At 44.2% G+C, this 27,400-nt stretch overlaps 1 protein-coding gene across 10 annotated transcripts in view; it reads left to right on the top strand.

The window, feature by feature from the left end:
- The window catches only part of AOPEP (aminopeptidase O (putative)), a 387,253-nt gene that overhangs the window by 190,613 nt on the left and 169,240 nt on the right, over nt 1–27,400 (top strand). For 8 of the 10 annotated variants that reach the window (XM_073344962.1, XM_073344964.1, XM_073344963.1 and 5 more), the window contains 2 exons: nt 7,768–7,957; nt 9,395–9,504. In XM_073344962.1, coding sequence (XP_073201063.1) covers nt 7,768–7,957; nt 9,395–9,504 — 300 coding nt within the window. The remainder of the gene's footprint in view (nt 1–7,767; nt 7,958–9,394; nt 9,505–27,400) is intronic. The other 2 variants (XM_073344968.1, XM_073344966.1) reach the window with 1 other exon arrangement.

The following is a 27,400-nucleotide window of genomic DNA, read 5'->3' as shown; positions in this document are numbered from 1 at the left end:
TAGCTTGCCTCTTAAACAGCCTCCTCTGGTCTTAAATGGCTAGCACCCCATTACATTGACCTTGAGGAAAGAGGTTGTCCAGACACACTGCTGTTCAACATGTTATGTAGTCTGGTTATAAATAAGAAGCTTTATTTTCATTCTTACTGACAACATGAGAATATGTATGTAGTGCAGTTGTAGCTGTGTCGGTCTCATAATATTAGAGAGACAAGGAGGGTGTGGAGCTCTGTGTGGCTCAAAAGCTTGTCTCTCTCACCAACAAAAGTTGGTCCAATAAAAGGTATTACCTCACCCCCCTTGTCTCTCTAATATGAAACCATGTCACCCATCCTTCAAGAGAAAATGAGAAAAGCTGACAGCATAGGGATCAGAAGGCTGAGAAAGTGCAGACACCTATTTGAATGATGTTGGGACTCTGGTTTGGAGAAAAAAATCTCATATGTGTTAGCTGTTAACTGTTAAACCAGTATAACATCTTCAAAATATGACAACAGGTGAAGGCAGACAACTAAATAGTGACAAATTTTGTAAGTGCTTGTATACAATTGCTAGAAGTATAATAAGAAGGGTGAACTTGAGTGCCTGGTATTAAATAAGGATATAGATATCACAGGAATCCCAAAAACATGGTGGAATGATGATAATCAAGGGGACCTGGTAATACCAGGGTACAAAATATATAGAAACAACAGAGTATGTCGTGCTCGTGAGGGAGTGGCACTATAAGTGAAAGAAAGCATAGTCAAATATAGGAAATATCTAAATTAAATAAATCCAACTCTACCGTAGAATCTCTGCAGATAAAAATTCCGTGGTTGAATAATGAGAGTTTAGCAGTAGAATATACTACTGCCCACCTGACCAGGATGGTGACAGTGATTGTGAAATGCTCAGGGAGATTGTAAAGAGGCTACAAAAACAGAAAACCCAGTGATAATGGGGGAATTCAACTATCCTCATATTGACTGGGTACATGTTACCTTAGGGCGGAATGCAGAGATAATATTTCTAGACACCATTAATAATGGCTTCTTGGAGCAACTAGTTCTGGAACCCACAAAGGGAGAGGCAATTCCTGATTTAGTCCTAAATTGAGCATAACATCTCATCCAAGACATGAATATAACTGAACTGCTCAGTAATAGTGACCACAATGTAATAACATTTAACGAGCTTCTACAGGAAAAAATACCAAAGAAACCCACCACAGTAGCATTTAACTTCACAAAGGGGAATTATGCAGAAAATGAGGAAGCTGACTAAACAGAAGCAAATAGGAACAGTCACAAGAGTGAAATGTCTGCAAGCTGCATGGAAAATTTTTTAAAACACCATAATAGAGTCTCAAACTAAATGTATGTCCCGAAGGACAAAATAAAACAACAACAGAGGATCAAAAAATGCCACCATGGATAAATAACAGAGTAAAAGAGATGGTTAGAGACAAAAAGACATCCTTTTAAAAATTGGAAGTCAAATTCTACTGAGGAAAATAGAAAGGAGCATGAACTCTGGCAAGTCACGTGTAAAACTATAATTAGGCAGACCAAAAAAGATTTTGAAGAGCGACTGGCAAAAGACCCAAAAACTAAGAGCAAAAAAATTTGTAATGGATGATCAAGGTGGTAAAGGAGCATTCGAGGTAGAAAAGGCCATTGTGGAGAAGCTAAATGTACTTCTTTGCATTGATCCTCACTGCAGAGGATGTGAGGAGATTTCCATACCTGAGCCATTCTTTTCAGGTGACAAATCTGAGGAACTGTCCCTGATTGAGTTGTCAGTAGAGGAGGTTCTGGAACAAATCTATAAATTAAACAGTAATAAGTCGCCAGGACTAGATGGTATTCACCCAAGAGATCTGAAAGAGCTCAGATATGAAACTGTAGAACTACTGTCTGTAGTATGTAATCTATCACTTAAATCAGCCTCTGTACCAGATAACTGGAGAATAGCTAATGTAACGCTGATTTTTTTTAAAAAAGGCTCCAGAGGTGATCCAGACCATTACAGGCCAGTAAGCCTCAGTCCCGGAGAAACTGGTTGAAATGAAAAGAACAGAATTATCAGACACATAGATGAACACAGTATGTTGGGGAAGAGTGAAGATGGCTTTGTAAGGGGAAATCATGTCTTACCAATTGATTAGAATTCTTTGAGGGTGTCAGCAAGCATGTAGACAAGGGTGATCCAGTTGATAGTGTATTTGGACTTTCAGAGAGCCTTTGACAAGGTCCCACACCAAAGACTCCTACGCCAAGTAAGCAGTCATGGGATAAGAGGGAAGATCCTCTCAGGGATCACTAACTGCTTAAAAGATAGGAAACAACGGGTAGGAATAAATGGTCAGTTTTAACAGTAGAGAGAAGTAAATAGCAGGATTCCCCAAGGATCTGTACTGTGACCAGTAAATGATCTGGAAAAGGGCGTGAACAGTGAGATGGCAAAGTTTGCAGATGACACAAAGTTACTCAAGATAGTTTAGTCCAAAGCAGACTGTGAAGAGTTACAAAGGGATTTCCCTGAACTTCATGACTGGGCAACAAAATGGCAGATTAAATTAAATGTTGATAAATGCAAAATAGTGCACTTTGGAAAACATAATGCCAACTATACAGACAAAATGATGAGGTCTAAGTTACCTGTTATCACTCAAGAAAGAGATCTTGGAGTCATCATAGATAATTCTTTGAAAATATCTGCTCAATGTACAGCAGAATGTTAGCAATCATTAGGACGGGGTAGATAAAAAAACAGAAAATATCATAATTCCACTGTATAAATCTTTGGTACGCCCACACCTAGAATACTGCATGCAGTTTTGGTTGCCCCATCTCAAAAAAGACATATTGGAATTGGAAAAGGTACCAAGAAAGGCAACAAAAATGATTAGGAATATGGAACAGCTTCCATACAAGGAAGGATTAAAAAGACTGGGACACTTCAGCTGAGAAAAGAAATGACTCCGGGGGAATGTGATAGAAATCTATAAACTCATGACTGGTGTGGAGAAAGTGAATAAAGAAATGTTATTTACTCCTTCACATAACACAAGAATCAGGGATCACTCAATGAAATTAATAGGCAGCAAATTTAAAGCAAACATAAGAAAGTACTTCTTCATACAATGCATAGTCAATCTTTGGAACTCATTGTCAAGGGATGTTGTGCAGGCCAAAAATATAACTGGGTTAAAAAAATTGGATAATGGAGGATAGGACCATCAATGCGTATTATTGAAAATGATCAGGAACACAACCCCATGCTCTGGGTGTCCCTAAACTTCTGACTGCCAGAAGCTGGGACTGGATGAGAGGGCATGGCTCACTTGAAAATTGCCCTGTTCTGTTCATTCCCTCTGGAATGGTCATTGTTGGAAGACAGGACCCTGGGCTAGATGGACCTCACCCAGTATGGCTATTCTAAGACATTTTTTTGAATATTTATTTTCTCTTACTGGTTATTCTATTTCATGTTTTAGCAGTATGGGCCAAACCCTATGATAGTCCCTATTGTGTTAGTTAAGAGCTTTGCCTGAATGCCTGAAAAGAAACTGCAGAATTTTGACCGATCAGAGATGAAATATTTTCAGTTTGAAAATATCATTGATAGAGAAAGTCCATTGTTCTAAGTAACAGCACAGGTCAGGAATAACGTATATCTCCTTTACTCAACACATTTCCCTGAAAGAAAAACAACTGAGTTGGAGATCGTTCATTGTCTGAAGGCTGACTGCCCGTACTTACAGCATGATAGTAGTTAAAATGACATGATATTGCTGACACAGTTGGTGCTGGAATATGTCAGGTGAAGAAGTCCAGCATATTAGTACAAACCTTAGGAGTTGTTGGCAAATGTGAAGATTGTACTCATTCGGGAATGTAGTGTTCAGACACATTTGCACCTCATGGGCTAAAATGCTGGATTGTATCCTAGAATGTAGACATCAAGAGCTCCTGACAACAGGTACCAAACCTTGAGCTTAGAATCAGTAAATCATGTTGATGACAAGGGTACAACATTCATATCCTTGATGGATAATTCTGTTGGACTACTAGATGTTACAACCTTGTCATCATCCCTGTTATCCTAGGCTTCACATGGATCATTGTTGTATTTATCAAGCCCTTCGGGAATGATACTGGTAGTAAAAAATGTAGGTAATATTGATGAGTACAGCTGACATCCCACATAATCTGACAGAATGTAGTGTCTTGTGAGATTAAGGGGGCCTAAATATATGGTCTTCAGATATATGCTGGAAAGCTAGAATTTCTCTAAAATAAATACATGGCACTATAGTTGAAGACTCAGACTTCTTCCTGGATCAGTAGGCACTGGAAGTTCTGTGGAGGCTACATGTTCAGCCTTTAGAAAAAGTGAGGTTAGGATAAACAAGCACCCTACATTGCTCTGTGGTTGCACATCTGACAGTCTCAGGAGTGGGGTTGATAAACTGTAGAAGGGAATTATGTGATGCCCTAAACTGGAAGAACAGCCGGCATGATGACAGCAAGCAAAATAAAGGGGAGGATTTGAGGTATTCTCAGAGAAAGGGGGGCAAAGTGAGCACAAATACTCTAAAATGAAATTCTGCTCCTACACACCTTTATTTTCCATTCGTTTAGAAAGCTTCACATTTTCCTTTTGGACGGAATCTGCCTTGAATATATTTCCTCACCAAAAAAATTAATTATTTTTTCCCCAAAAGATGCATATTGCCAAAGTGTGACCTTCCTGTTATTTAAGTAACTTAGAATAGAAACTGTGACACTGGGAAATAAAAGTTATACCTTTATTTCCCTATATATGTTTAGTAGATACTTAAAAAGCATACCCTAATCCGAGCCTGTTTATAAAAGGCATGAAGTTACCCTTGTTTTGTTTAGCCAAATGGTCGAAACGCTGTCAACAATATGTCTGGAATGTTATTTACTTGATACATTTCTGTGGTTTTTCTTTGTAGGACTGCACATGCCACAGCTAGGGATCATTTACTTAAAAATGGCCAAAGCAGTACCCCCAAGTTGCAGTTATTCTTCTCAACAGGGGCTTGGTAATCAAATGGAGTGTCTCATCATGTTCAGCAGCTTCTGTGCTTTTTTCCTCTCCCTTTTTTGTTGTTGTTCTTGATAATCTGAGTTGATTTTTGTAGAGATTTGGAGAAGTGCTATTTATTCTTGCTCTTTGTTCTCTGTAACTTGATTCCTTTACTAGTACTTCAACTTTTTGCAATGTGTGTTGTGATACTAGCTGATTTGAGTGCATTTAACCTGCTTTTTTGAACTATTATTATTTTAGAAGATGATGATTATTGTATGGGTCTTTTGTTGTTGTTGTTTGTTTAACCACAAGCCATGGTGTTTTAAATTAAGATGTCAGATCCAGACATGTAGATTAAGTGCAAGAGAATGGTGGGTGTTTTAACGTTTCTAACGGAAGGGTATGGCAGGTTGGAGAAGATCTTTGATTACTAGAATCTACTTCTTGGAAATGTCGTAAGGCCATTTGGCCAGTGTTCAGGAGGTGAGACTTACCTCTAAAACTTGCTGTTCTTTACCATTATGCTGCATCACCTCAGACGGTATGGATCTTGGAAAACGTTTGGGATATGGATTAGGTGGAGGCAGAAGATACCTGAAATTAGAAGGGAAATACTGGATCTTGATCCATATCTATAGGGTTGCCAACCCTCCCGGTTTTGCCAGGAGTCTCTCAGAATTTGGCTCCATCTCCTGGAGGCCACTGAAGCCAAACCAGGAGATTTTCTGGCCGCTAAAAGTCTGGCTGTGCAGCAGGGCTAAGGCAGGCTCCCTACCTGACCTGGTCCCACACCATTCCCTGACGTGGCCAGTACGATCCTGCGACCCCTGGCAGGGGTCAGGGAGTTCCACGCGCTGCCCCTGCCAGCAGGTACTGCCCCCGGAGCTTCCTTTGGCCACAGTTCCCATTTCTGTGGAGTCAGTGCTCAGGGAGCGGGTAGCACGCAGAGACCCCTGCCTCCCTCCCGGGGACCATAGGAACATGCTGGCCACATCCAGGAGTGGCGTGGGGCCAGGGCAGGCAGGAAGCCTACCTTAGCCCTGCTGCGGCGCTGACCAGGAGCCACCTGAGGTAAGCGCCACCTGGTCAGAGCCCTCACCCCCTCCCACACTCCAATCCCCTGTCCGAGCCCTGAGCCCCATCCCAGAGCCTATACCTCATACCCCAACCCCCTCCCCAGCCCTGACCCCTTCCAGCACCCAAACTCTCTCCCAGAGCCCTCACCCCTCCCGCACCGCAATCCCCTGTTCCAGCCCTGAGCCCCATCCCAAAGCCTATACCACATACCCCACCCCCGTCCCCCAGCCCTGACCCCCCTCCAACACCCAAACTCCCTCCCAGAGCTTGCACCCCGCACCTCCGCCTACATCCCAACCCCCTGCCCCAGGCTTAGCCTGGAGCTCCCCCCACATTCCAAACCCCTGCCCCAGCCCAGTGAAAGTGATTGAGGGTTGGGGAGAGTGAGCAATGGAGGGGGGGAGGCCTCAAAGAAGGGCCGGTGTGGGGCAGGAAAGGGGCAGGGCAAGAATGTTTGGGTTAGTGTGATTACTGTTGACAACCCTACATATGTATGAAAGGAGCCTAGCTCTGTCCCTTTTCCAGGCCCATTTGTAGCACTGGCAGCACTGTGCTGGTAATTCTCCTTTAATCCCTTGGCTCATAATCACCTCGAGCCAAATTCTGCCACCCTTACTCACACCAAGAGGCACCTTATTACAAGAGTAGTTCAGTAACTTTACTGGATCATTGAATTTCTTCTTGACAAAAGTGTAGACGAAGCTATCTCAGAAAGCAGAGCACAGCAGCCATAATTTGCAATACAATTTAAGCATTTTCCTTAGTGAATTATACCGCATAAAGCATGTTTCCCCAACTCCTCCCCCATCAGACCAGATCTTCCCTTAGTACAGGGGTTCTGTTATATTCATTGGGGCGTAGTGGGGACTATGCAGAGTGGGGAAGAAAACACCACGTATCTACATTTCCCTTCTGCCTTCCCCCAACTGTATCCAATGAAGTGAGCTGTAGCTCACGAAAGCTTATGCTCAAATAAATTTGTTAGTCTCTAAGGTGCCACAAATACTCCTGTTCTTTTTGCGAATACAGACTAACATGGCTGCTACTCTGAAACCTGTCGTGGTAAAGGGCTTTCTGCTTCCCTGTGCACCTCATAGAGTGATTGAAGCATAGGGCTCTTAGACTGTATCATGTTTGTTAACTTGTCTGGATTGTAACAAATCAAATATGGCTTGTATGTGTGTGCTTTATCCTACATGCTTTTTGTTGCCTTTGGATAGCAAGTTGTTTTCTTTTGAAACCATTTTTGCTGTATTTATTTCCTACTTTGATCATTTTACTGATAAATACCTCCTGTCTGTATTCACACCTGCTCTTTTATTATCCTAGCTTAAATATAAATGCTTCCACTGAAATAAATCAGCCTTGTAATTTGAAAAATGTAAAACTTTGGTTTAAGTTACTTATTACAGGTAATATACGTTTGATGGTTGAATATGAAAAAACTGCTTGGCAGAATTTTAGCTTGAATCTCTGCCAGACAACATTAAAGTGCAACCTAATTCCCAAAAACGCCCAAGCTGTCATGACCTAACATGCATATAGTAATAACAGGCTGATAAGGCTAATAAAGTCTACATATTACTATAGCCACGCAATGCATGCTGTAACAGGACTATAATGTGTTTTGTCCTTCGTATTATGCAGCCCACACATCATCTTCCTGTCACAGAGCGTATTAACTGGAGGGAGCCATCTCTGTGGAACACGTCTGTGCCATGAAATTGCTCATGCTTGGTTTGGACTGGCCATTGGTGCTCGTGATTGGACTGAAGAATGGATAAGTGAAGGGTTTGCTACTTACTTGGAAGATGTATTTTGGGCAGTAGCACAACAGGTACGAAGACAGATCACCATTCTGTTTTATAATGTAGAAATTAAGATGCTCTCTAACTGAATGCCTTAGTATTAAATGGAAGGAAATTACTATAAATCTATATTTAAAAGTAGTACATTCTGAGGCTACGTCTGTTAGAATGCAGATTCCAGCAGCACTATAAATTGGTTTAAAATTCCTTACTTCCACACCTAACCACACTGAACATGAACCTTTTCAAAGGTATAGGTCATTGCATTATAAGAGCTGAAACATATTTTCTCAATGATCATCCACCCAAGGACCCACTACTCAAAATTGCCCAATTTCTCCCAATCCATTGCTCTTTTTTGTCCTTTCCACCCATCTAATCATCTTTCCCATATCTGAGCACCACTTAAGTCAACAACACCATGTGGTCATGTGGAGTCCATCAGTGTCCAAGGACGCTTCTGGGCTGGGACTCTATTTTTGTTTGTTTTGTAAAATACCAGACATATATATGGCACTATATAAAATCATTACCACCACCACATCTAGATTTCTAGAGAGAGAAAGAAAGAAAGATGCAGGCCCTGCCCAACTGCTTTCCCTTCCCATCCTCAAACTCTTCTCTGATCCCCATCTTTACTATCACTCCTCTGTTACAAGCTGCTTCTATTCATTGCCTCTAGTCTGTTTTGAGCCAGCTGAAAGCATTTGCTCTGTAGCAAATCTTGCAGAACTGGCAGGGAATGGGCAACAAAAATCACAACTGGATGATTTTATTCCTATTAATTTACAAGGCTATGAAAAGTATTTCTTTTTTAATCATCGGGTAATTTTGTTGCTGTATATTAATGGTGTTATAAATATACTCTATATTACATCACAGTAACTGCAGCTCAGACTGCAAGAGTAGTGTAGTTCAAGTGAATGTCAAATTTTATTTCCATAAGGAGAAATCAGAAGTTAATTTATTTGTATCCAACAAATTGGCATATCATTAGCAACCATCACTGTAAATATGCTTTTGGTAGGGGGGGAAATGCAACAGGGAGCTTTCACCAGCAAAGCTGAAATAGTAGGAAAGAGGAGTGAAATCAGGACACAAAACAGCTTTCTGCTTTCAAGGCTGGGAAGAATAAAGATGCAGCCAGAACTGATATGCCAGGTATCTGTACTGTATGCCCAGTTCACTTATTGCCAATCTCTGAGGAGAAAACAACCTGCCTATCTCCCTCCTCAGGCAGAAATATTTAACTGACTATTGATTTGATGCTCCCAGTGAGGCTCCTGTTTTCCCTGTGCTGGTCTTAACCCTTTGTAAAGCTTGCATTTTTCAACAAGGGTGCGGATGTTTGTGCCATCGTCTGCTCCTCCTACATATTAAAGGGAAACAAAACAAGTCTTTCCATCAGAAAATTATTGACCATTGGGGAAAACAACAAACAATGAACTACGTATTTTTATACTAAGCAGCTGCCACATGACGAAGCAAGAGAGCAGCAGGAGTTGAAAGCTTTGCTGCGCTGGCGACGGCTCAGAGATGAGGTGCAGAACTCTAAAGAAGAGCTGCAAGTATTAAGGTAAAAATACAATGGCATATTCTTTTCCTTTGCACATGTGCTCTCTCTCTCCCTCCTGCCCATTTCCCCCTCTGCATCGATCCATCCATTCCCCTCCAAAGGAAATACACCCAAATCATCTGATTACATCTACTGCATTTCCTTATTTCTTTCTGAAGAAAAAAGATACCCTAATTAATTTGAACTAGGTTTCTCCTCTTCTGCATTATGTGAATTTTTTTAAAGGCTTCAAAAATGTGGGTTTGTGTTTGATATAAAATGTTTCTAAACATTTTATAAGTGCTTCTGTTCAGGAAAATAGCAAGAGGCCATTTCCTGAACAAAGTTCCTTGTTTAAAGCCATAATAGTTGCTTTATATTGTGGTTGAAGACAAGCACAAAGACGAGGTACAGTATCTAACTAAGTGGTTTTCAAACTTTTTTTCTGGCGACCTAGTTGAAGAGAATTGTTGATGCCCGCGACCCAACAGAGCTGGGCATGAGGGGTTTTGGATGTGGGAGGGGCTCAGGGCTGAGGCAGAGAGTTGGGGTGTGGGGGTGATGGCTGCAGTGTGGAGCCGGGAATGAGGGGTTCATGGTGTGGGAGGGGACTCATGGCTGGGGCAGGGGGTTGGGATGTGGGAGGGGGTCAGGGCTCAGGGCTGGGGGTGCAAGCTCTGGGGTGGGGCTGGGGATGAGAGGTTTGGGTTGCAGGAGGGGGCTATGGGTTTTGGGGGGCTCAGGGCTGGGGATTGGGGTGTCTCCTGGTCAGCGGCACAGCGGGGGTGCAGAGGCAGGCTTCCTGCCTGTCCTGGCACCACAGATCGCGCTGCATCCCGGAAGTGGCCAGCAGCAGGTCTGGCTCTTAGGCAGAGATGCGTAAGTGGCTCTGCGCAGCTTCCTCCTGCAGGCATCGCCAGCCCCCACCCCCCAGCTCCCATTGGCTAGGAACTGTGTGGAACCAATGCTCGGGGCTGAGGCAGCGTGCGGAGCCCTCTGGCCCACCCCCCTTGGAGCTGGACCTGCTGCTGGCTGCTTCTGGGGCACAGCGTGGTGTCGGAACAGGTAGGAACTAGCTTGCCTTAGCTGGGCAGCACCGCCAACGGGACTTTTAATGTCCCAGTCACCAGTGCTGACCAGAGCTGCCGCGACCCAGTGCCTTCCGATCCATGACCCACGGTTTGAAAACCACTGATCTAACCCCCAGGCTGAATAAAGTCTTAAAAACCAAAGGACAAAGCGTAATAAAATGTATATATATATCCTTTGCGTAGTAATAACTGAGATTTTGGGGGTTTTGTCCCAGGCATTGAAGCTAACAATGGACATATCAAAGAAGGGGGCTCTTGCCTCACTAACGATGGCACAAAAACTGTGGGGTTGTTTTGATGGGTTTCTTGGGGGTTTGTGATGTTCTTGAGATAACTGGAGGAGTTGTCTAACTTTTCCACAATGCACAGCTTTTCTCACCACACCCTGTAGCCAAAAAAATAAGGCATGCCAGTTCCACCTCCCATTAGCCCTGTGCTGCCCCACATATCAGCTTGTAGGATATGATTTAAAGTATTGTAAACAACACACCTTTTCACTAGGACCTGAGAGCTGTTCCCTCTTGGACTCCTGCGGTTCACAAGAAGCAGAAAAAGTTCTACCTTTTAGACTCATGTTGTCCCAGTCAGTGTTATGCTCCAGGCTGTCTCACCATCTCTGCATAACTTTACTCTCTTTAATAGCTGCTTTGATGCTTACTGATGAATTGTACATCGGACTTGTAAGCAGGGTCAGACAAGTTACACATTTGCAAGTATGCAGTTTGATGATAGGTACAGACACAAAAGCAAGCCTTATCACTAGCTACCATACAGCTGCTACCAACAAAGCTGCTGATTACCAGTTTATATTTTTAGACTAGGAACCTGGCTTCTGGTGATAGGTGGCTTATCTGGATATTTGCTTTCCTTTGTTTCAGTGTTAAGGAATCATGTTTGCCTTGTTTTACATTAATTATACAAGTGTTGCTTTTTAAAAACGTCTGTGTGGGGGGGCGTACACATGTAGTGTAACCAACCAATTTTTTTTGTAAGGGCCAAAATGCTGTCTCCTATTTGACACCAGAGAAGAGTTTATTTGTCTTATCTTTTGCCCTCTGCTCCCCTTCTCCCTGGGATGTCCCAGTCTCTCTATATCTTCCATTCTGCTTGCCTTTCACACAGTGGTATTCCCATATGAATGTGAAACAATCATTAATCATTTCTCCTCACAGACTCTGTCACTATTACATGTTACAGGGTAGGTGCCATAAAAGCAACTCATTGGTCTGGTGATCATTCCTGTCTCTTCGATTTCTATGGCTCATTTAAACTGTTGTCAAAGACATTTTAGTGGACACAGCAGGATTTAAGTGTTTGCTGCTGCTTACTGTATAGCCTGCAGTAAGTCTCCATTGTTCTTTTTTTATTGTTTATTCTGTATTGTCCCTTGCTTTAAGTATCTGTCTGTGTAGATCCCACTAAGTGTGCATGTGACTTACACATGTAAGATCAGAGTCTTTTGACACATGCATGTGCCCTGTGCTTCCTCACGCTCCTATGTGAGGACATAACAGGGAGTGACCTCAACCCCCTACTTCCCTCTTGCTGCCCATGGTATTGAGACGAAATCCAGCAGTGTCCAACCTGCTGCTCCTTCGAGTTAGCAGATTCTTCTAGTGGATTGTCAGCTGCCTCACTGGTAGGGAATTGCTTCAAAACCCCTACTATGATGAATTTGAAGCCCCTCCTACCCCAGAAAACAGACATTGCCCCTGTACTTATCCACCTATATCATGTGGTTAAGTGTTCAGCACTCCCTTCTGATATGCAGGCTTCAAACCCTGTCCATCATGCAAAGCCTGATCCTGCTAACTGATGGCCACACCAGATGCTGGTTGTCTGGGCAAAAGCCACATGCTAGACTGGTGCATGATATGTCGCTCCTTTTCATCAAAGATGCCCATCATAAGTTCCACTTGCTGGAGCAGCTGATAAAGGTCTCTTCGGACCCTGACTAAGCAAATACTGAGGCTGATCAGGTACCAAAGAAATCAATGTCCGTCAATGCCCCTTACTGCAGAGGTATGATACTGAAAGCTGGTGCTGACAGACCCTCAATGTTGAGAAAAGAACTGGGGATCTATACTCCAGCCCCATACTGGGAACACTGACACCCATGGCAGTGAAGTTCAGTGCTGATAAAGGATGTTCTGAGCATAGGACCTGAGACTCTAGGCACAGCATGGTATCATCCCTCAAAGAGAGGCCAAAGCATACCTTCAGGGATAAGCCCACTAAGCATCATACAAAAATAAGAGCTAGTGAAGTTGAATTGGTTATACTTGCAGTACTGGCAAAGCATACCTCAGGAAATGACTCCATGAGCAATGATGACCATGCAGAAACTGACGTGAACTCCATTAGAATCACTCATGGTACTGGAAGACATCCTACTGGAGGAGCCACATATACCCCAATGATGAACCTGGTACTGAGACCACTGCCAGCACTGGAATAGAACCCAGTACTGAGAACACCATATGCCTTGGTACTGCCTTGGGAGAAAGTACTGCCTCTTTCCTGTCACCAGGTCACATTTTCTGACCATCATCAAGCAGAAATCCATCTCCCTCAAGGTCATCAGGGACCCAGTGGAAAGACCTGGAATCTCTTCTTTCAGGGCTCTGTCACAGCTTTACTTTGACTGGCAATGGACTGGCCACCACCATGCAAGCCAACCATATCTTTATGGCTTGCCACCATGGCCATATTGAAGGCATATTGAAAACCGTCATCTCAGGCTTCCAGGAAGTTGATTCCCTTCTCACTCCAGAAAACTTAGAAGATCACATTCTCCAGCAACATCCCTAGACAGACAACTGACATTGGGCAGGGAGGAATGTCGCGAATCATCAGACATAGTATTGGGACAGCAACACCATCCCCCTTAGCCTCCCAAGAACTTCACTTCATTTTTGCCAGATGAAGCAGTAACTAGCTTTCCAAGAGGTGTTAATGAGGATAGCAGACATTTTGAACATTCAGTCTTCAGTGATACAGGAGAAGTCCCATAAATTATTTGATATCCTGACTGCATTGGATCCTGCTGGAATTGCTCTCCCAATTAAAAAAAGGGATACTCAACCCTGTTAAATCCTTCTTGGCAGACACCTACCACAGCAAAAAGGTTTGTAAAATGGTACCAAGTCCCACAGAAAGGATTTGAACATTTTTATGTTCAACCCAGCCTGGGCTTGTGAGTTGTCTCTGCAGTGCAGGAGAAATCTAGCTCCAACAAGAGCACCCCAAGGGAGAAAGAAAAAATAAAATTGACCTTTCTGGAAGGAAAGCTTACTCCTCCACTTCCCTGGAACTCTCTATAAGTACAACTTTTTAAACATTGGACAGTGTCATCCTTCTTAGCCAAACTTCTACCAGATAGTAGGGAAGAGTTTCAGGACATAATCAGTGAGGACCATTTAGTAGCTAAAACTGCTCTGCAGGTGACCACGGACACCTCAGACACTAGTCAGATACATGGCTAGAGCTATAAAATGCAAAGAGCCTTGTGTTTAATACCGTCAGGCATCCCCAGGGAGGTGCAAGCTGCAATACAAGACCTGCCCTTCGAAAGAATTGAATATTTAGCAAATGCTCTACATTCCATTAAAGATTTGAGGGCCACCCTGTGCTCCTTGGGGATTTGCATACCAGACCCATATTGTAAGTCTTACAAGTATCAGACTCATGAAGTTTGCTCGTCTTCTTCCTTCTCTGTATCACACTCCCCACCTGCTGCAAGACAGCAGATTTGATGGGGTTGTTGGGAGCCATATCCAAATCAGTCCAGGACAGAATGTATTCTTTGGAAGTCACCTTGTCCGTTTCCACCAGGCTTGGTCTTCCATCACATCTGACAGATGGATGTAAGAGATCATAATTCATATGTACCCCATCAAATTCCAATCCTTGCCCCCCAGCCATCCCTTTTCAGGGATACTTTTCTACAAACAGAAGTTGCCTTGTTTCGTCATCTAGAAGCCACAGATGAGGTACTGCAGGATTAGAATGGAAGAGGCTTCTGGTCCTGATATTTCCATATTCTGAAGAAGAAAGGGGGTCTTCATCCTATCATAGACCTCAGAAGACTGAACAAATGCATATGCTGTCTCAGATTCAGGATGGTAATCCTTGCCTCCATTATTCCATCCCTGCAGGCTCAGGACTGGTTCATGGCTCTTGCCTAATAGGATGTATATTTTCATTCACTCAACTCGCAGGAAATACCTGGGGTTCACAGTAGGGCCCAACCATTACCAGTACAACATACTGTCATTCAGACTCTCCATAGAATGGTGAGATAAAATGACATACCTAAGGAGGAGAGGCATCCACAACTACTTGCACCTAGTCAACTGGCTGATCAAAGGCAGGAGACCACCACACCCCTGGAATACATCCTCTTCCTGTTTGCCCAGCTGGCCCTCTTGGTGAACTATAACAAGTCATTTCTCACTCCATGAGAGATAAATAGGAATTAATAGGAGCCATGATCAACTCATGGTCAGTAGAAGTATAGCTACTCGAGGACAGGTCCCTGTCCCTGCAGTCAATACTGAACTAAATAATATCAGATCCAACCATGGTGGTATGGACTTGCCTCGGAATGCTAGGTCATATGTCAGCATGCACATACGTGACATCATGTGCCAGACTTCACCCATGGCCTCTGTAACTCTGGCTGAGGTCAGTCTATTCCCCATCAAGACATCAGATGAATGATAAGGTCATAATCCCACCTTATGTCATCTTGGAACTAAACTGGTAGCTAGACTCCAAGAATGTATGAAGAGGAATACCATTCTCTGCCCCTCCTCCCACAATGACACTAATCATGGAGTCCGATCCTTGAGCCACAAACTCATTGGCAAACATTGCAGGTGGTGTTGGAATTCAGGGTTGGGCCGCGATTGCTGCGTGACAGTTGTTTGTCTTTTTGGGCTTTTTTCTGCAACCAGGGCAAGGTGATTTTCCTCAAAAATGAATATTCCCTGCCTGACAAGTCTTTGCCAGTTATCCCTGTCCTGGGCTACTGTCTCCCAGTGTGTGGTGTCAATGCCACATCTCTTGATGTTTATTTTGAGGATGTCTTTAAAGCATTTCTTTTGGCCTCCCCATTTCATTTCTCCTTTGGTGACTTGGGTGTACAGCAGTTGTTCTGGTAAGCATACATCAGGCATGTGCACACAGTGCCCACTCCATCTTAGCTGGTTCAGGATAATCAGGGCCTCAACACTGAAGATATTGGCCTCTGTGAGGACACTGGCATTAGTGCGGTGAACTTTATGTTGACGATCTTCCAAAGAAAATGCTGGTGCTGACATTCCAGGTTTTCCAGGCGTTTTCTATAGATCACCCAAGTCTCACAGCTGTCAAAGAGAGTTGGGATTACCACCGCTTTATAAACTAAAAGTCTAGTGTGTGTTCTGATGTTGAACACCTGGTGTGACTGTTGAACACCCAAAGGCAAGGCTGGTGCAGCGGATTCTGTGTTGAATCTTGACATTGATGTCTGCCTTCTGTTAGAGATGGCTGCCAAGATAGGCAAAGTATTCTGGTTTCCACTTCTTCTCTGTCAATGTAGATCTTGCTGGGTCTGGTGATTGACTGGGAGCTGGCTGGTGGAGAACTTTTGTTTTGCTGATGTTCAGAGTTAGTCCTACGCTTTTGTAAGCTTCAGAGAAGCAATTAAGGGCTGTTTATAGATCCTCCTTTGAGTGTGCAACTACAGCACAATCATCTGCACACTGGAGTTTGGTTATTGTTTCTGATATTACTTTAGTTGTGGCACAGAGAAGGGAAAGGTTGAAGAGGTTGCCGTCAATCTGAAGTTGGATGCCAATGCCCTGTGGTAAACGGTCTTGGGCTAACATTTTCATAGCTGCTAAGAAAATGGAGAAAAAGAAGTGTGCCAGTACACAACCTTGTTTTACATTCGTTTGGATGACAAAGGGCTCAGAGGTAGAGCCACTGCACAGGATGGAGGCAGTCATCTCGTCATGGTGGAATCTTACAATGGTGATAAATTTGCTTGGGCAGTCAAACTTCAACATGATTTTCCACAGAGCCTCATGGTTGACAGAGTCAAAGGCTTTGGTCAGATCGATAAAGGCCATATACAGCTCCTGGTATTGTTCTTGACATTTTTTCTGGATCTGCCTGGCTGATCTGGTGGTGCCTCAAGATGGTCTGAAGCCACACTGGGACTTTGGATGTACTTTCTGTGCAAGAGGGAGCAGGTGATTCAGTAAGAATCTAGCAAGAATCTTCCCAGTGATGGAGACAACGGCAATGCCTCAATAGTTGCCACAGTCGCCCCTGTGTCCCTTTTTGAAAATGGTAATGATGTTAGCATTACATAAGTCAGTGGGGATTTCTTCGGAGCACCAGATTTTGAGGAGCAGCAAATGAAGCTTGTTAGTCAGTGTTTCTTCCCCTACTTTCAGTACTTTAGCTGGTATGCCATCAGGACCCAGTGCTTTTTTGTTCTTCAGTTGTTTAATTGCTTTGCCATCCTCCTCAGGTGTTTGTGGGTTGGCAAGAGTTTCCCAGATTGGGTGCTGTGGATGGAGTTGATGGTGTCGTCAGTCACAGTCATTTTACTACATGTATCACTTTAGGAAATGAGTGTCCTCCAGCATAGGCACTGACTCCGTGGGTGCTCCAAGGGTGAAGTACCCATGAAAATTTTTTTTGCAGGTGCTTAGTACCCACCAGCAGCCAAGCTCCCCCATATCCCCTAGCGCCTCCTGCCCACCAGCAGCCCCCGTCAATCAACTTCTCCCCCTCCCTCCCAGCACCTCCTGAATGCCACGATCAGCTGTTCAGCAGCGTGCAGGAGGCTCTGGGAGAGAGAGGACTTGGCGTCCTCTGGGGAGGGGGTGGGAAGAGCCAGGGTAGAGGTGGGTGGGGCGGGAAGAGCTGGGAAGGGGGTGTGACCTTGGGGGAAGAGGTGGGGCCGGGGGAAGAGTGGGGGCTTGGAGGAAGGGTTGGAGTTGGCATGGGCCTCAGGCAGAGGGGGGGGTCATGTACCCTCTGGGTAGAGGGGAAGTTGGCACCTATGCATTCCAGTAATACATTAAGAAACATGGTTAACATCTGTCATATGTTTGTTCTCGTATCCTCTCCTTAGGGAAAGAAGTGTGTAAAATGAAGAGTTTAGTTTTGGATTTTTTTTTAAATTATACACACACACACACACACACACACAGATGTATGTTTGTTAGAGAATGCAAGGTCAAAAAGTGTGCCTTGAATTTGGAGTGGAATGTGTTATGGTTTTGTGATGGTCTTAGTTCTTCTTCAAGAGGTGTCCCTGTGGGTGCTCCACTGTAGGTGTCGGTGCGCCCTTGTGCCGTTGTTCGGAGATTTTTACAGCAGTTCCCGTATCGGCCACGCATACCAGTCTTGTCTTAATAGTGCGCATGCACTGCCGAACTCCTCAGTTCCTTCTCTACCATCCCCAGCCTGAGTTGGACCTATAGCAGACTCATTTAAAATTTTTTCTCTTTCCCATTCTACATCCTTTTTTTCCCCCTTACTTTAGCACTCTAGTTACTAGATAAGTTCATCCCTTTAAAAAAAAAAATTCGTTCCCGCTTCTTCCTCTCAGCCTCCAGCCGACGCTAATATGCCTGGCTCCCCAGGATTTAAGCGGTGCACTACATGCAGGGTTGCCATCCCTATCTTGGATGGTCACTCCAAGTGTATAAAATGCCTGGGGGAGTCCCTCATTCCTCAAAAATGTGTCCATTGTTTCAAATTAAAATCTAGGGCACATAAAGACAGAGAACTCCTACTGAAAATGATTCTTGGGCAGAAGTCACTAGAACCTGCTTCTCACCCAGGTACGGGCTCCTCAGTGAACCGCAGCCCTCCTGCCTCCAAAAAGGACAAAAAAAAAAAAAGAAAACGCCTGCCTCCCTCAGCCAGAAGGGAAACATTGCAAGCAAAAAGGTCAGTGAGCAGGTCTATTTCTTCTATGTAGACTTCCCCCGGCTCAGCACCTTTGATGTGCTGGTTCCCCTGGCATCGCGCTAATCCCACCTGTGACTGTGGAGACAACGCAAGCTCCCAGTGCTGAGGCTTCAAGTTGCCTGCCTCTCTCATGGCACTATCCGGCACCGCAATGGACACGGTGCCAGCATAGAGGACCTTGCCAGAACAGACCCAGGCTGCGCTTACCTTCCTGGCACCACCAACCTCAGCACATGCATTGAGCGCTATGGTGCGGAGAACGTCGGTGCCGAACGACCCTCCAGAGCTGCAGGCACTCTTAACGGACGGTTTATTTCACACAAGCTCTCCGGCATCGCAGTTCACTCATTCACCGGACCCACAGGTGTCACCTAACCTACAGTTACCTCTACTTGACACCTATTTTTCTCCAGACATTTGCATGTGGTCCGGACACCTGTCTCTGGCTGTATCTCACTTTTCTAGTGATGAGGTAGCCATAGTGCAGGGAGACTTTTCACCACACAAGTTCTCCCAGTCACAGAGCCAAATCAGCACTGGCCACAGAAAAATCTAGGTCTTCGTTCATCAAAGACCTCCCTCCCTGGTATACAAACCCTTGGATGGCACCACCTATGCCCTTCCCTGGTCAGTGACAATATGGTGACCATGGGCACCATATAAGCGATTCCACTATGATCACCCAGATGCCAAAAATAGGAGGAATGCCACCTCGCCACCACCAGTGCATATGGCTACGAATGAGACACAACAAGAAGCTGTTACTCCACAGTTCGATGAACACACTACACATGCTTCCCCAACCCTTGTCAAGCCCGTATCCACTCATGATGAGGCTATACTTCCTCCTCCAACACTGAGGGATGACTTCTTAAAATTTCAAGACCTCTTCAAAAGAGTCGCCAATGAGTTAAGAATTAATCAGGAGGAAGTTTTGTGAAAACCAACATGAGTTGACTGACATCCTGCAACCTTCTTCCACACCAAGATTGCCTTACCTATAAATCCTGGCATTATGAATCCTGCCAAAACCATATGGCAGATACCAGCTACTAGCACGCCTACCTGTAAGTGAGCTGACCGGAAATATTTTATTCCTTCCAAAGGATCTGTGTTCCTTTTACTCACCCAGTGCTAAACTCATTGGTAGTAGAGGTAGCTAACCAAAAGAACAAACACCAGCTCCCAGGTCTACCCCAACTGATAGACAGTAAAAGGCTGGACCTGCTTGGTCATAAAGTCTGTGCTTCATCCACATTACAGTTCCGGATATCTAATTATGCGGCCATTCTGGCAAAATTTGACCACAGAAATTATGAGAAACTCATGGACTTTATTGATGACATTCCAAAGGGCAAAAAACCATCAGTTTAAAGCCATAGTCTCTGATGGACAAATAATCTCCCGTACTGCACTACAAGCTGCGCTTGATGTTGCTAACAGAGCTGTGAGATCGACCGCTACAGCAGTAGTAATGCATCGAGCTTCATGGCTCTCATCCTCTTCTTTTCCTTGCAAGGTTCAGAATACCATCAAAGATCTCCCTTTTGATGGTGGAAAAACTATTTGCCAGTAACACCAAACAATGTGCTTCACTCCATGAAGGACTTGAGAATGACATTACGGTCTCTCGGTATCCAAACGGCTGCAAATAGGAGGAGACAATATAGATACCAACCTTATCAACATCCACGCTATCCAACATGTACTCAACAAAGTCATAGACCAAGATGTCAACAAAAAAAAATGAGGAGTATTTTTGGCACCTTAGAGACTAACAAATTTATTTGGGCATAAGCTTTCGTGGGCTAAAACCCACTTCATCAGATGCATGCAGTGGAAAATACAGTAGGAAGATACCTATACACAGAGAATATGAAAAAATGGGTGTTGCCATACCAAGTGTAACGAGACCAATTAATTAAGGTGGGATATTATCAGCAGGAGAAAAAAACCTTTTGTAGTGATAATCAGGATGGCCCATTTCAAACGGTTGACAAGAAGGTGTGAGTAACAGTAGGGGAAAAATTAGCATGGGGAAATAGTTTTTAGTTTGTGTAATGACTCATCCACTTCCAGTCTTTATTCAAGCCTAATTTAATGGTGTCCAGTTTGCAAATTAATTCCATTTCTGCAGTTTCTCGTTGGAGTCTGTTTTTGAAGTTTTTTTGTTGAATAATTGCGACTTTTAGGTCAGTAATTGAGTGAACAGGGCGGTTGAAGTGTTCTCCGACTGGTTTTTGAATGTTATAATTCTTGACATCTGATTTGTGTCCATTTATTCTTTTGCATAGAGATTGTCCGGTTTGGCCAATGTACATGGCAGAGGGGCATTATTGGCACATGATGGCATATATCACATTGGTAGATGTGCAGGTGAATGAGCCTCTTATGGTGTGGCTGATGCGATTAGGTCCTATGATTGTGTCCCTTGAATAGATGTGGACAGAGTTGGCAATGGACTTTGTTGCAAGGATAGGTTCCTGGTTAGTGTTTTTCTTGTGTGGTGTGTGGTTGCTGGTGAGTATTTGTTTCAGGTTGGGGGGCTGTCTGTAAGCGAGGACTGGCCCATCTCCCAAGATCTGCGAGAGTGAGGGATCATCCTTCAGGATAGGTTGTAGATCCTTGATGATGTGCTGGAGAGGTTTAAGTTGGGGGCTGAAGGTGATGGCTAGTGGCATTCTGTTACTTTCTTTGTTGGGCCTGTCCTGTAGTAGAGGACTTCTGGGTATTCTTCTGGCTCTGTCAATCTGTTTCTTCACTTCAGCAGGTGGGTACTGTAGTTTTAAGAATGCTTGATAGAGATCTTGTAGGTGTTTGTCTCTGTCTGAGGGATTGGAGCAAATGCGGTTGTATCTTAGAGCTTGGCTGTAGACAATGGATCGTGTAGATCTACAAAAACACTAACCCAGGAACTTATCCCGGCAACAAAGCCCATTGCCAACTCTGTCCACATATCTATTATTCATCAAGAATTACAACATTCAAAAACCAGTCGGAGAACACTTCAACCTCCCTGGTCACTCAATTTCAGACCTAAAAGTCGCAATTCTCCAACAAAAAAACTTCAGAAACAGACTCCAATGAGAAACTGCAGAACTGGAATTAATTTGCAAACTGGACACCATTAAATTAGGCTCAAATAAAGACTGGGAGTAGTTGGGTCATTATGCAAAGGAAAAACAATTTCTCCATGCTAGTTTTCCCCCCCTACTGTTACTCACACCTTCTTGTCAACTGTTTGAAATGGGCCGTCCTGATTATCACTACAAAAGGTTTTTTTTTCCCTCCTGCTGATAATATCCCACTTTAATTAATTGGCCTCGTTACAGTTGGTATAGCAACACCCATTTTTTCATGTTCTCCTGTATATTCTCTTTCATGTTCTCTCTTCTGACTGTATTTTCCACTGCATGCATCTGATGAAGTGGGTTTTAGCCCACGAAAGCTTATGCCCAAATAAATTTGTTAGTCTCTAAGGTGCCACAAATACTCCTCGTTTTTTTTGCTGATATGGACTAACATGGTTACCATTCTGAAACCTGTCAAGATATCAACATCGCTGCACCAATTCATTGGTTCAATGTTGACCCCCTCCCACTAATAAGCAAATTTGAAAATGTGACCAAGGGTCTAGAAAATATCATCCCTACTTCAGTGCCCATTTTCTCTCCCTCCTCCCCCCCGCCCCCATGTCCCTTTTCAGGGACTCCTCTCACGAACAACTGCTCCACCAAGAGGTGCACCACCATCTCCAATTAGGAGCAGTACAACCAGCGCCTGACCAACATAGAGGAAAAAGGTTCTACTCCCATTACTTTAACACAAAAGAAAACTGGGGGATGGCGACCCATTCTCGACCTCAGATACCTCAATAAATTCGTTAAATAAAATAAAAAAAATACAAAATGGTGACTCTTGCAACCATAATTCCAGCACGGGAGCAGGGAGATTGGGTTTCATCCCTCGACCTGCAGGATGCTTATGTTCCTGTGACCATACATCCTGCCCACAGACATTTTATTCGCTTCGTTCTGGGCCCACAACACTACCAGTACAGGTTCCTAACTTTTGGCCTCTCGACTGTGCCTCGTGTCTTTTCCAAACTCCTCGCAGTCATAACAGCTCATCTCAGAAGGCAGCGAATCATAATTTTTACTTACCTGAACAACTGCCTTTTCAAAGCCAGGACCCTCCAAGAAGCCATTCAGTCCACACAATGGACGGTTCAATGTTTCCATACTCTTGGCCTGTGAATGAACAAAGAAAATCTTCACTCACTCCCACCCAACAACTGGAGTTCATAGGTGCACATTTTGACTCATGCAAAAGAATAGCATCTCTCCCACTCCATCTTTTTAGCACTATCAACCTTTTCGTTCCCAAGCTGTACAACAGTCCACAAGTGGCTGCACGAGCTTGCCTACAACTCTGAGGCCACATGGCCTCTTGCACTTTGTAGTCAGGAACGCTCACCTCTTCATGAGGCGTTTCCAAAGCTGGATTCCACTGTCTACAGACTGAATGTCCATGGTCTGAACAAACGTTTATACGTACCTCCCAGAGTCTAGGACTCCCTCCACTGGTGGACATTGCCTCACAACCTTTGCTCCGGGGTCCCCTTTCAACAGGACATCCCGTCGGTTGTCATAACTACAGATGCATCCCTTAAAGGACAGGGAGTACACATGCCCCAATACACTACCCAGGGTCTTTCATCTCCTGCCGAGACGTCCCTTCACATCAACGTCTAGAACTCTGAGTGATACGCAATGCCTGCCTCCAATTTCTGCCTTTCATACAAAACCAACATGTCAGGATAATGACCGACAATATTGCCTGCATGTTCTATGTAAACAGGCAGGGAGTGGGGGCGCGATCTCACTCCCTTTGAACAGAAGGGATGAAATGATGGAACTGGTGTCTCAGACAAAATGGGAACTAAATGAGGATACAGTACTAGACATACTAGGATACTCAATCACAGACCTTTTCGCAACTGCAGCAAACAAGAAATGCCCAAGATTTTGTTCCAGAGTGGGACTAGGCAAACACTCCTCAGGGGATGCGTTCATGTTCCCATGGAACACTGACCTAATGTATGCATTTCCCCGATACCACTCATACACAAATTATTGATAAAAATATGAACACACCAAGCCAGGGTCCTAATGATAGCCCCACATGGCTCAGACAGGCATGATACCCCTTCCTTACTATGATGTCGCCTTCCACACCCATCCCATTACCCTCCGCCCGAATCTCTGGTCCCAACAACAGGGTCTACTACTCCACCCCAATTTAACCATGTTACACCTCAAGGTTTGGCTCCTTCATGGTTCTCTCATGCCGAGCGAACTTGCTCAGAGCAGGTTCAAAATGTACTCCTTCTTAGCACAACAAATTCTACATGCAGCACCTGCCTTCATAACTGGACAAGATTTACACACTGGTGGGTTTTCACAAACACCGCTCCCTTTTCCCATGCTTCTCCTGCTAATCCTCTACTATCTGTTAGAGATTAAATTCTCTGGACTCTCCCCGAGTCCCATCAAACTCCACTTGACTGCAGTTACAGTGTTCTATGATGCCATCGACAATAGGACTATCTTTGCTCATCCCATTACTAAGCGATTGCTTAAGGGACCGCAAACCCTTTACCCAGATATCAAACAGCCTAATCCATCTTGGGACCTCCCCTTAGTCTTAACATGCTGTTATAAATATAAAGGGAAGGGTAACCACCTTTCTGTATAAAGTGCTATAAAATCCCTCCTGGCCAGAGGCAAAAGCCTTTCACCTGTAAAGGGTTAAGAAGCTAAGATAACCTCGCTGGCACCTGACCAAGATGACCAACGAGGAGACCAGATACTTTCAAAGCTGGAAGTGGGGGGAACAAAGGGTCTGTCTGTCTGTGTGATGCTTTTGCCGGGAACAGAACAGGAATGGAGTATTAGAACTTGTTTGTAAGTAATCTAGCTAGAAATGCATTAGATTTCCTTTTGTTTAAATGGCTGGTAAATAAGCTGTGCTGAATGGAATGTATACTCCTGTTTTTATGTCTTTTTGTAACTTAAGGTTTTGCCTAGAGGGATTCGCTATATTTGGAATCTGATTACCCTGTAAGGTATTTACCATCCTGATTTTACAGAGGCGATTCTTTTACTTTTTCTTTAATTAAAATTCTTCTTTTAAGATCCTGATTGCTTTTTCATTGTTCTTAAGATCCAAAGGGTTGGGTCTGTGTTCACCTATGCAAATTGGTGAGGATTTTTATCAAGCCTTCCCCAGGAAAGGGGGTGTAGGGCTTGGGGGGATATATTTTGGAGGGAAGACGTCTCCAAGTGGGCTCTTTCCCTGTTCTTTGTTTAACATGCTTGGTGGTGGCAGCATAGGGTTCAAGGACAAGGCAAAGTTTGTACCTTAAGGAAGTTTTTAATCCAAGCTGGTAAGAATAATCTTAGGGGGTCTTTCATGCAGGTCCCCACATCTGTACCCTAGAGTTCAGAGTGGGGAAGGAACCTTGAAACATGCCTAACCCAAAACCATTTGAACCATTAGCCACATGTTCCCTCCTACATCTCTCTATGAGAACTGCATTTCTGGTAGCGATTGCCTGTGCAAGATGCACAGTAGAAATTGCAGTACTCATGGTAGATCCGCCATACTCCATATTTTTTAAGGACAAAGTCACCCTGCGCTTAGTCCCTGAAATTTTCTGAAGGTGCACTCATCTTTCCATGTCAATGAACCTATCCATCTCCCTATCTTTTCCAAAACCACATGCAAATTCCTTTGAATCTACGATGCACACTTTGGATGTGCACAGAGTTTTGTCCTTCTACTTCGACAGGACTAAAACCTTTAGGCGATCCGACAAGCTATTCATCCCCATTGCAGAACGCTCTAAGGGCTCATTTATCTCTAACCACTGACTTTCCAACTGGATCTCAAGTTGCATTTGTCTCTGTTATCAACTACAGAACATGACTCCTCCTACCTTTATCAGGACTCACTCCACCAGATCCATGGCGGCCTCAGTGACCTTTCTACATAACGTCCCCTTTTAAGGTCATGTCCAGAGCTGCCATTTGGGCTTTTGAAAATGTTTGCAAAACAGTATGCTCTTACACAGGGACCCATCACCGATACACATGTGGGCAGAGCTGTTCTATCTACTGTATTCCTTCCAGACTCCTTGAGAGATGCTGCTTTTCAGGCACCTACAGTGGAGCACCCACAGAGACACCTCTTGAAGAAGAAGAGGTTACTCAACTGTGTAGTAACTGACATTCTTCGAGATGAGTGTCCCTGTGGGTGCTCCACTCCCCACCTTCCCCCCCTCAACTTTGGAGCTGGGGCGGCCTCCATTGCAGAGAAGGAACTGAGGAGTTGGGCCGTACATGCGCACTATTAAGACATGGCTGGTATGTGAGGCAGGCTCCGCACATGCGTGGCCGATACGGGTACTGCTGTAAAAATCTCCGAACAACGGCGCAGGGGCGCACCGACACCTACAGCAGAGCACCCACAGCGACTCATCTCAAAGAATGTCAGTTACTGCACAAGTGAGTAACCTCCTCTTTCTGTAGGGATTCATTCCACAGTTCTAGGTTGACCCCTGAAAAAACACTGTCTCTTCAATGAATGACCTTTATCCTTATTGTAGGGAGTTCCATTGTGCTAGAAGAACAAAACTGTCAACAAGAGTCTTCATCCTGGAGCTTTAGATGGCCTTTTTTAATATCCTTGGCCCAGGCCATTGAGGACCAAAACCTTGTTTCAATATTCTGTGGGAAGTCAGAGTCAGGGGTGCAGGATTGCTTTGTTGTGTTCATGGTCGTCTGCTTTGCTCAGACAATGTGCTGCAACCTTCTGCACCAGTTGGACTTTCCTAAGTGTTGAGGGCTTCTGGTATGTTGCAGTGCTGTAGTCCAGCTGAGAAGTGATGAAGGCTTGAATAACTAACACTGGGTCATCATGCGCCAAGATGAGATGGTGTCTCCTAGCCCAGTGGCTTTCAACCTTTCCATACTACTGTACCCCTTTCAGTAGTCTGATTTGTCTTGCGTACCCCCAAGTTTCACTTCACTTAAAAACTACTTGCTTATACAATCAGACATGAAAATACAAAAGTGTCACAGCACATTATTACTGAAAAAATGCTTACCTTTTCATTTTACCATATAATTATAAAATAAATCAATTGGAATATAAATATTGTACTTATATTTCAGTGTATAGCATATAGAGCAATATAAACGAGTCATTGTCTGTATGAAATTTTGGTTTGTACTGACTCTGCTAGTGCTCTTTATGTAGCCTGTTGTAAAACTGAGCTGATATCTAGATGAGTTGATGTACCCCCTGGAAGACCTCTGCGTACCCCAGGGTTACACGTACCCCGGGTTGAGAACCACTGTCCTAGCTAACCAGAGATGATAAAGTGTTACTCATGATTAAGATAAAGATTCTGTCATGGATATTTTTAGTAAAACTCAGGCACAGGTCGTGGGCAATAAACAAACATTCATGGAAGCCCGCGACCTGTCCCAGAGTTTTACTGATAATCCTGGGGTAGGAGGGGAGGGAGAACAAATAGAGCACTTCTGGGGACTTGCAGCTGCTCCTGTGGCAGGGGCTGACTGCTGCTGTTCCAGCCCCAGGGGGGCTGATCCAACCCCAGCCACCGCTCCAGCAGGCACAGGGATATTCCGTTGGGCCTGCAGCCGACTACTGGTTATCTGTTCCGGTGAGCCTGGGGCCGACTGCCTGTCAACTAATGTGCTCTCTAAATTTTTACATCCATGTGCAGAATGAATTTTGTTATGTGAACCAATATGGAGGTG

The sequence above is a fragment of the Lepidochelys kempii genome, chromosome 5 (genome assembly GCF_965140265.1).
Source record: "Lepidochelys kempii isolate rLepKem1 chromosome 5, rLepKem1.hap2, whole genome shotgun sequence".
Taxonomy (NCBI): Eukaryota; Metazoa; Chordata; order Testudines; family Cheloniidae; genus Lepidochelys; species Lepidochelys kempii.
This window is presented reverse-complemented; position numbering and strand designations above follow the sequence as displayed.